General features: G+C 42.5%; 1 protein-coding gene and 1 long non-coding RNA gene across 5 annotated transcripts; one reads left to right on the top strand and one right to left on the bottom strand.

Moving 5' to 3' along the window:
- Positions 1-141: 141 nt before the first annotated feature.
- On the bottom strand, positions 142-7,136 carry LOC5498963. Of its 4 annotated transcripts, XM_048731090.1 has the most exons (5): positions 6,971-7,136; positions 6,827-6,865; positions 6,438-6,504; positions 698-771; positions 142-621 (listed from the first exon to the last, which is right to left on the bottom strand). In XM_048731090.1, the coding sequence occupies exons 1-5, from the start codon at positions 6,971-6,973 to the stop codon at positions 457-459; spliced, it is 348 nt and encodes a 115-aa protein (XP_048587047.1). In that variant the 5' UTR covers positions 6,974-7,136; the 3' UTR covers positions 142-456. The 4 variants fall into 4 exon arrangements, 3 of the variants coding, with proteins under 3 accessions (XP_048587047.1, XP_048587048.1, XP_048587046.1); XR_007312464.1 differs by lacking the exon at positions 698-771; XM_048731091.1 differs by lacking the exon at positions 6,827-6,865.
- Positions 3,738-6,889, top strand: LOC116616715. Its single transcript, XR_007312465.1, has 2 exons — positions 3,738-4,489; positions 6,428-6,889. It is a non-coding gene; the product is annotated as an uncharacterized LOC116616715 (long non-coding RNA).
- Positions 7,137-10,249: the final 3,113 nt, after the last annotated feature.

Genomic DNA, 10,249 nt, shown 5'->3' with positions numbered 1-10,249 from the left:
GGTTACACAGTGGTACTCGGTGTCCAACAGGCGAGATGACAAAATTATCATCTCTCTCCTAAATTTATTATCCCCCTCCCCCCCCTCCCCCTCCCCCCTCCCCCCCCCGGTCGTGCGAACACAACAACAAGCACGCCTTTATATTTGTCGTGTGCTCGGCTGAGAAGCGCATTTATTAGTTGTATTTACAAACATACTGGGTGAGTCAGTGTTTACATATTAAAAACTGATACCTTGTCTAGATAATATCTGAAAAGAGGGCGTGCGGAATTTCCAAAGGGTGAAAAACCCCTATGTGCTCCGCAGCACTTATACACATTGAAAACACGGGGAAAACCCCAGCCCTAAGGACCGCACCTCTTATGCCAGCTGGGCAAGGCAAATTAAATTCCTAAGTTTCTGGAAACAGATAAAAGTGAGTCTAGATTGTCTTTAACATAGCCGTCTTTAGCATTCTCACTCGACCATTGCCATGACGTTTAAACAGTCTATCGGGAATCCCGTTATTGGCTGCGGCTGTAGCTCCACCAGATCTAAGGCTGTGCGACTAATCTTCGACACGTCTGTAATCCCAGTGAACGCCTCCTTGAGAGCGTACCTTGGTAGAGCAAGATGGTCCAGCTAAAACACAGAATAAAGGCAGATCATCGTCCAGTTTCAAGTCAGCGAATGCTATGTATTTCTCCAGGGCAGCTACCGGACATGTCATCAATTCAGAACGAGCAATTGTCACCCAGGCTCCCTCGAGTAGTTGATCAGTCTTAGATGACTCTATAAAGATAAACGCATACGAGGGGAACAATTTAACATCACAACATCTAATACTACACTGAACCGCAGAAAAACCGCATAACCAACTAAACACAAGGCTCAGAGAAGGATTTTTCCCAAACTTTGAGACCAACGCCAACAACATCTCTTCAGTTACTGGTTCTTTTTTGTTTCTAGGCTTTCCCAGCATTCTTTTGGAAGCATCAAGCAGCGTCTTAACTATAGCATGATCCGAGATTTTTGGTAGCCCCCCCCCCCCCCCCTAGGGAGAGCACCCAGTCAATTGAATAAGCCGCATTCAAGATGGGCGAAGGGCTTTGTGCTGATTCCAATAAGCACTGAAAATAAACTGCAACATAGAATGGGTAAGCAGGAAAATGACTTAAATGATTGTTAGTCGCCCAGCGCTTCCAACGATTGAAACCTCCTAAAAGGTCTTGACAGTTCCATTAGATTTCGAACGTAAAACAGTCTGTTGTACTTTATCTACTGCGTGGAGAAGATGAGAGGGCATAACCGACTTGAAGTCGGACCATAGCGTTGAGTCGAAAACAACTGAAAAACATGTGAAAGGAAAAATAGAAAAAGCAAACAAACATAAACCCAGAATAGATAGAATAACCTTACTAAATTAATTTATTAAAAAAAAAAACAGTATAAATACAAAAGCCCATCCGGCGCATAATCCGGCTAAAGCCCATCCCGGGGCAAACCGCGCATCCGGCGCATATAATTAGGCCCGCATCTGGGGCAAACTGCGCATCCGGCGCATATCCTTAGCCCGCATCTGGGGCAAACTGCGCATCCGGCGCATATCCTTAGCCCGCATCTGGGGAAAACTGCGCATCCGGCGCATAACCTTTACTAGCCCATCCGAGGCATAGATATCAGAATTCTCTACAAAATTGAATGATTATATAAAAAAAAACTAACAAATGATAAAGCGAAGATCAACAACCTGAAAATACAAAACAAAACAAAATCAATGAAACGTTACTAACAATAAAAACAGAAAAAAATACCTTATCCGCTAAATAGGCCATTCTAAAAAATATAGAAAAAGAACATATAAAAAAAAGTTACAGCGGTTCGAGAGCGAACACCAAGAGAAAGAAAAAAACACAAAAACCTAATTTAAATCCCTTGATAATACATACCGCCGAGAGAATATGTTTTCGTTTATTTTCAAAACACTAAAAAAATCATCTCTCCCGTAGTTTTACAAACATAAAACAATAGTTATTATCAAAACAAAAGATCACGGAATGTAATAACACATGCTCAGAGCCGTTACGAAAACGCTATTCAACTGCACGTTACACGTAACTGATGTTACGTTGGAAAGCATGCTGCCGTCTTGGATGGAGCAGACGTTCACACAAATCATAGAATCCATCTCGGACATCTGTTTCGACCTTATTGGGTCTCATAGCGGAAAATGTTAAAAATATATATAAAAATAAAATAGATTCTTTGCTATGACGTAGCTATTAGACCTCATGCTAGTCACAAATCCAGGCCTTATTATGTCCAAACACCCCCTCGCCTCTACATATTTTCCTCTTTCCCCTCTTCTCTCCTAATGTTCAACAAATAATGCCTGGTCTCCCGAATGTTAAAATCAAAAAAGCGAAGTTCCAGACGATCAAGTTGTTGTCATGATAAAATTGTTAAGCAACAGTAGGAGGTTTTGACAGTTCGCCGACAAGCTGTTCATAAAAGTTTTATGAACAGAGACCCCACCCCATTCAATAATGAAAAAGATTCAACCTAACGCCTAAGAACTGCGCGTAAGGACGGACTGATCTTCCCATATCGGATCGTACGCAAGCAAGACTAAAACATTCAATCAAATTATATAAAAACTGAGTTCTATTAAAATTCGACTTTTGAAAGAATAAGGAAGGCTGCCACTGGAGGAACTAAACATGACATCAACTTGATTCCCATCTAGAAGTCAGTGGGCAACCGTTACTAGCATCACAGCGGAGCCCCATCTGTCTATTATATATAATACGCTAAGGAATGGACTGTTGACCACCTTTTGCGAAAAAACGGCTGAGCTAGAAAACTCCGGAACCACGCCATTTAAACACATTGCCGGAGAGGAGGTGTGCAAAATGGTTTTTATTTCAAGATAATACCGGATAGAAGGGTTCTAACTCACGCCAAGCGAGAGTATCACACTCGCAAAGGCGCCATTTTCGAGGTTTCACAGAAGCACAAAAATAATTTATTTCCCTCAGCAAAAAAGGACTAATGATCTTCAGACCTCCGTATCTCTCAAGAAAGACACACTAAAAGTATACAGCAATAAGTCTATCTCAAAAATATCATCGTAGAGGAGAAATCTTATTCTAGACAATTTTCGGAATATGTGTAGAAATCAAATCTGAAAATGAATTCGAATACTTGCCGTAGTTTCATTGCATGGATAGATTAATTGTAGCGGAAAACACAACCGTCTTTTTATCGTTATTAGAAAGCCATTATTCCTACCTCGAAAAGAAAGTCGCGTAACCAAAACGGTTCGCAAACAAAAACACGGAAGAAGACAGCTTTTATCTACAACTGCAAGACTTTTCGACTTTTAACTTCAATTCAATCCATTAATGGACGGTGCATAAACGCTTATTTAATCAGATCGTTTGAAAACGCAACCTTTTTGATACGGATACGGGTATCGTCCACACGGAAACGCGAAATCGATGACCGAAAACGGAACGAAAACGATCTCCAGAGTGGAACAATTTGAAAACGATCTCCAGAGTGGAACAATTTGAAAACGATACCCTTTCGGCGCCGTGGGGACGGACGAAAACGGAACCTTTCGAAAACGATGGCGTGATAACTCAGGTCCAGTCCACTTGGCGCGCGAGTACGCATGCGCTGTAGAGCTTGTTATCGTTTTCGTATCGTTTTTTCCGTGGGGACGGGTCGTATCAAAATGAAAACGCTTTGTGTGGACGCGGATCTCTTTGAAAACGGAACAAAAAGGTTGCGTTTTCATACGAAAACGGATAGGTGGGGACAGGGTCTTATTCACAAAACCCAACATATGCCCGTGCGGACTTTCGTGGTTTGAATTTGGTTGTTCGATTCCCGCCAAAAACATCATGCACAGGGCTCCCAACACGGATATTGGAAAAGGTGGAATACTAAAACACGGGCGGTATTTTATAGAAAGCGCCTTTTCACATTTTTTAAGGTAAATTAATAATGAGATAAATATAAGCAACAGGAAGCCCAATACATTGAAGGATTGAAACGGGTAACCACTAGTAGAAAATATACATGCGACTGTTTTTTGGTCATTGCGCGGGAGCCCTGTGGTTCTGCCTCGTTCTGCCACGCTTCGTTGACACGGTCGCATTCACTCGAGAAAAATGCAAACTTCCAAACATCTAAGGAGTGGAAAATATATTTCAGAAATCTTATTTACAGTCATGAATTGCTTAAATCAATGAATCTACAATTTTCTCTGATTCCGCTGTCGAATTTCGCCCACAACAAACTGGTTATCACACGGCGGAAGATCGATTTACACTACCGAATCACAACTTAGCGATGAAAGAAAGTCTTCAAAAGAAAGTCTTTACAAAAAGCCTCAAATATAAGAAGGGATCCATGTCTTAATGACGAAGAAATCGAAGACAATAAAGCAGCAAAAGTAAGATTATTAATGTTGGTCTCTCGCCGACTTGAAACGAATGAAACGGTACGTTTTCAAATCGTAAACTTATCAAACAATTTTATCGCTTCTGATCGTAGTTTGTAGACTATTGTTCTGATTGAATACTTTACTCATTCGTTGGTGTTCAGTTTAGTCTTAACTTAAACTGTAGTTTTCCTTTACTGTAACTATATCTTTTGTAGAGTTACTGTTTTTATTTATAATCATGGTGTACTCAAAAATCTAAAATAAGTGCGAATTGTTCGAACAAAACCGCTTCTGTTATTTCTGTCCAAATGACAATTTCTCGTGTCAATCTTATTCTATATAACTTACTATAGAATCTAAGCCAGACTAAAAGGCAAAAAGAGTAAACGAATGTATGTTATCTCATATTTTCTCATCTTTGATTTTTGTTTGGTAAGAACAATTTAGGTTAGTTTTGTAAATTATTTCTTTCTGAGGGGAATATATGCTTATTAGTTCGGCGTAGATAGATAGATAGATGGTTTATTCATAAAACATTGCAGCCAGTAGGCTGAATTACGTTTATGTTATAATTATAACAATAATATTAAAAATTTGAAAATATGTAAGCAATAATTTATATTATTAAAACTATTAATTAAAACCATGTAAAATTATATATTAAAGATGGCGTTATTAGTTTCTTTCACCTCAACAACTAGTTTGCACTAATCCTAGAAGGTCCTTACAAATTAAAAATAGACATAAATAATAAATAACTAATAATGAATAGTCAAACAAATGAATTTATGGAAAAAAAATTTAATCAAAGCTGCTTAAGGTGTGGTGTTGCCTTCCTCGAAGGCTGGCAGAGGTTAGAGGTTCCATAATCTGACTGCTCTGTAAAAGAATGAATAAGGCTCTTGATACCGGACTGAACTTGCCGGTACATAAAATTCACTGAACTTGGCAGTACATAAAAAGATATGAAAAAAGTTATCTTGTTTTTCAGCAATTTTGAAAACAATTCTAAGCAGTTTTAGTTATTATTTAAACCACACCTGTAAGGCAGCCACATTTCCAACAGATTACTGGGGTGTTTGTTGTTTTTAGTGACCATAAAATTAGATGATTGTCTAGTCTGTGATAGATATAAAAAGGGACAATAACAAATTCAGAGGTAGTCAATAGTACTTTCATTGCTTTTCTTGTGAACCACAATAAAAAAGTGGCCAATCCCTACCAAAAGGCTTCTCAGCACATTCCCAGAGGTGATTGCAGAGGCATCACTATACTTCCCTTGTATCTGAACTGTATTATCCCTGTTATTGTTCTTCGCCATTGAATTAGATTAGTCCTGACACCATTGTGTGTAGGCTATACCTTATAGTATTATTATTGTAAAAACTGTGAAAGACGTTTGGAATACAAATGTGCCGGCTCCGCCTTTAAGCAATGCCTAAATGGCATTAGTCAATGTTATGTGCAGAAGTTCAAATCAAATGTTCCCCAGTTGGTTAATATTTAAAAAAAACTATTGACCGAGAGAATTCGGGAAATTTTCTTTTTCCCTTGTGAGCAATCATTTAAAAGACATTTTAAAAATTGTGTTATATTTCCAGAGTCATTTGGCATGTGATTGATATTACTCTAATAGCGTAATGCGCAATAGGTACACACTAGAAACATTGTCTATTGATGTAATGGTGTTATCTCTAATAAATATTAGTATATATTATTCATGAATCAAATGAGAACTAGTCATTTGTTGCACTGATGTTGCTGATGTTGACGTTGGATAATTCTAGGAACTACATGGTGCACATAAGAAACATTGTCTATTGATGTAATGGTGTTATTTTTTATATATATTATTCCAGAATCACTTACCCCCAAAGGGGAACTAGTCATTTGTTGCACTGATGTTGCTGATGTTTACGTTGGATAATTCTAGGAACTACATGGTGCACATAAGAAACATTGTAATGGTGTTATTTTTTATATATATTATTCCAGAATCACTTACCGCCAAAGAGGAACTTAGTCATTTGACGCACTGTGATTGAGGTTGCTGACGTTGATGTTGGATGATTCTTGGAACAACACATAAGTAACATGGTGCACATAAGTAACATTGTTGCAATTGACATAATCAGGTGCGTCCACAGGAGGGTGTGCGGGGTGCACGTGCGCCCCCCCTTGGCGGCCAAAAGTGGGTCATTTCTTATTAAGGAATCTTCAAATACCATGCTATTTCCATATGATACCTATACTGTGCACCCCATCGGCCAATCCTGGTTATGCGCCTGATAATTTGACAACTATAAATAATCTTAGATTTATCGTCAAACTGATTGACACAATAGTGTTATTTATAATAAAAAAATTTACACATTATTCCAGAGTGACACTTACCATCAAGGGGAAACTAGTCATTTGGCCTGTGCTGGAACCCTATGGAAAGGGACATGTTCAAACATCAGAAAACAAAACTGACTGAGCAACAAAACTGCTTAACTTAATGGAGAAAGAAGAATACTTTTTCCTCATAACACATACCATTTATGGGTCACCTTATAGGCTATAGCTCCTCCTAACATGGTCTTGCGGCTTGCTTGTCTTGGTCTTGCGGCTTGCTTGTCTTGGTCTTGCGGCTTGCTTGTCTTGGTCTTGCGGCTTGCTTGTCTTGGTCTTGCGGCTTGCTTGTCTTGGTCTTGTGGCTTGCTTGTCTTGGTCTTGATGGTTTTGCGGCTTTCTTGCTTGTCTTGCTTGTCTTGCTTGTCTTGCTTGTCTCGGTCTTGCGGCTTGCTTGTCTTGGTCTTGGGGCTTGCTTGTCTTGGTCTTGCGTCTTACTCGTCTTGCGGCTTGCATGTCTTGCTTGTCTTGGTCTTGCGGCTTGCTTGTCTTGGTCTTGGTCTTGGTCTTGTGGCTTGCTTGTCTTGGTCTTGCGGCTTGCTCGTCTTGGTCTTGCAGCTTGCTCGTCTTGGTCTTGCAGCTTGCTTGTCTTGGTCTTGCAGCTTGCTTGTCTTGGTCTTGCGGCTTGCTTGTCTTGGTCTTGCGGCTTGCTTGTCTTGGTCTTGCGGCTTGCTTGTCTTGGTCTTGCGGCTTGCTTGTCTTGCTTGTCTTGGTCTTGCGGCTTGCTTTTCTTGCTTGTCTTGGTCTTGCGGCTTACTTGTCTTGCGGCTTACTTGTCTTGCGGCTTGCTTGTCTTGGTCTTGCGGCTTGCTTGTCTTGCGGCTTGCTTCTCTTGGTCTTGCGGCTTGCTTCTCTTGCTTGTCTTGCTTGTCTTGGTCTTGAGTCTTGCTTGTCTTGCTTGTCTTGGTCTTTCTGCTTGCTTGTCTTGCTTGTCTTGCGGCTTGCTTGTCTTGCTTGTCTTGCGGCTTGCTTCTCTTGCTTGTCTTGGTCTTGCGGCTTGCTTGTCTTGCGGCTTGCTTGTCTTGCTTGCCTTGCTTGTCTTGGTCTTGCGGCTTGCTTGTCTTGCGGCTTGCTTGTCTTGCTTGTCTTGGTCTTGCGGCTTGCTTGTCTTGGTCTTGCGGCTTGCTTGTCTTCCTTGTCTTGCTTGTCTTGGTCTTGCAGCTTGCTTGTCTTGCTTGTCTTGCTTGTCTTAATCTTGCGGCTTTCTTGTCTTAATCTTGCGGCTTGTTGTCTTGCTTGTCTTAGTCTTGCGGCTTGCTTGTCTTGGTCTTGCGGCTTGCTTGTCTTGGTCTTGCGGCTTGCTTGTCTTGCTTGTCTTGGTCTTGCAGCTTGCTTGTCTTGGTCTTGCAGCTTGCTTGTCTTGGTCTTGCAGCTTTTTTGTCTTGGTCTTGCAGCTTTTTTGTCTTGGTCTTGCAGCTTTTTTGTCTTGGTCTTGCAGCTTTTTTGTCTTGGTCTTGCGGCTTGCTTGTCTTAATCTTGCGGCTTGCTTTTCTTGCTTGTCTTGGTCTTGCGGCTTGCTTGTCTTGTTTGTCTTGTTCTTGCGGCTTCCTTGTCTTGTTTGTCTTGGTCTTGTCTTGGTCTTGCGGCTTGCTTGTCTTGGTCTTGCGGCTTGCTTGTCTTGGTCTTGCGGCTTTTTTGTCTTGGTCTTGCAGCTTGCTTTTCTTGCTTGTCTTGGTCTTGCGGCTTGCTTGTCTTGGTCTTGCGGCTTGCTTGTCTTGGTCTTGCGGCTTGCTTGTCTTGGTCTTGCGGCTTGCTTGTCTTGTTTGTCTTGGTCTTGCGGCTTGCTTGTCTTGGTCTTGCGGCTTGCTTGTCCTGGTCTTGCGGCTTGCTTGTCGTGCTTCTCTTGGTCTTGCGGCTTGCTTGTCGTGCTTCTCTTGGTCTTGCGGCTTGCTTGTCTTGCTTCTCTTGGTCTTACGGCTTGCTTGTCTTGGTCTTGCGGCTTGCTTGTCATTCTTGTCTTGCGGCTTGCTTGTCACTCTTGTCTTGGTCTTGTCTTGTTCTTGCGGCTTGCTTGTCTTGTTTGTCTTGTTCTTGCGACTTGCTTGTCTTGTTTGTCTTGTTCTTGCGGCTTGCTTATCTTGTTTGTCTTGGTCTTGTCTTGGTCTTGCGGCTTGCTCGTCTTGGTCTTGCGGCTTGCTCGTCTTGGTCTTGTCTTGGTCTTGCGGCTTGCTCGTCTTGGTCTTGTCTTTGTCTTGCGGCTTGCTCGTCTTGGTCTTGTCTTTGTCTTGCGGCTTGCTCGTCTTGGTCTTGTCTTGGTCTTGCGGCTTGCTCGTCTTGGTCTTGTCTTGGTCTTGCGGCTTGCTCGTCTTGGTCTTGCGGCTTGCTCGTTTTGGTCTTGTCTGGGTCTTGCGGCTTGCTCATCTTGGTCTTGCGGCTTGCTCGTCTTGGTCTTGCGGCTTGCTCGGCTTGCTCGTCTTGGTCTTGCGGCTTGCTCGTCTTGGTCTTGCGGCTAGCAGCTTGTCTTGGTCTTGCGGCTTGCTTGTCTTGTTCTTGCAGCTTGCTTGTCTTGGTCTTGCGGCTTGCTTGTCTTAAGGCTTGCTTGTCTTGCTTGTCTTGGTCTTGCAGCTTGCTTGTCTTGCTTGTCTTGCTTGCTTGGTCTTGCGTCTTGCTTGTCTGGGTCTTGCGTCTTGCTTGTCTTGGTCTTGCGTCTTGCTTGTCTTGGTCTTGCGTCTTGCTTGTCTTGGTCTTGCAGCTTGCTTGTCTTGGTCTTGCAGCTTGCTTGTCTTGCTTGTCTTGCTTGTCTTGCTTGTCTTGCTTGTCTTGCTTGTCTTGCTTGTCTTGCTTGTCTTGCTTGTCTTGCTTGTCTTGGTCTTACAGCTTGCTTGTCTTGCTTGTCTTGGTCTTGCGGCTTGCTTGTCTTGGTCTTGGTCTTGGTCTTGTGGCTTGCTTGTCTTGGTCTTGCGGCTTGCTCGTCTTGGTCTTGCAGCTTGCTCGTCTTGGTCTTGCAGCTTGCTTGTCTTGGTCTTGCAGCTTGCTTGTCTTGGTCTTGCGGCTTGCTTGTCTTGGTCTTGCGGCTTGCTTGTCTTGGTCTTGCGGCTTGCTTGTCTTGGTCTTGCGGCTTGCTTGTCTTGCTTGTCTTGGTCTTGCGGCTTGCTTTTCTTGCTTGTCTTGGTCTTGCGGCTTACTTGTCTTGCGGCTTACTTGTCTTGCGGCTTGCTTGTCTTGGTCTTGCGGCTTGCTTGTCTTGCGGCTTGCTTCTCTTGGTCTTGCGGCTTGCTTCTCTTGCTTGTCTTGCTTGTCTTGGTCTTGAGTCTTGCTTGTCTTGCTTGTCTTGGTCTTTCTGCTTGCTTGTCTTGCTTGTCTTGCGGCTTGCTTGTCTTGCTTGTCTTGCGGCTTGCTTCTCTTGCTTGTCTTGGTCTTGCGGCTTGCTTGTCTTGCGGCTTGCTTGTCTTGCTTGCCTTGCTTGTCTTGGTCTTGCGGCTT

The sequence above is a fragment of the Nematostella vectensis genome, chromosome 8 (genome assembly GCF_932526225.1).
Source record: "Nematostella vectensis chromosome 8, jaNemVect1.1, whole genome shotgun sequence".
In the NCBI taxonomy this organism is placed as follows: domain Eukaryota; kingdom Metazoa; phylum Cnidaria; class Anthozoa; order Actiniaria; family Edwardsiidae; genus Nematostella; species Nematostella vectensis.
Note: the sequence above shows the minus strand (reverse complement) of the source record. Positions and strands in the feature narration are given on the sequence as shown.

Bases quoted from the DNA above. Each gene is read 5' to 3' on its own strand.
- LOC5498963 (XM_048731089.1), bottom strand. From the start codon at position 6,561: ATGTCAATTGCAACAATGTTACTTATGTGCACCATGTTACTTATGTGT. The intron at 772-6,437 runs GTAAGTGATTCT...TTATCTTTATAG, and splicing joins GACTAAGTTCCTCTTTGGCG to AGTCATCTAAGACTGATCAA. The intron at 622-697 runs GTAGCTGCCCTG...TCTGTGTTTTAG, and splicing joins CTGAATTGATGACATGTCCG to CTGGACCATCTTGCTCTACC.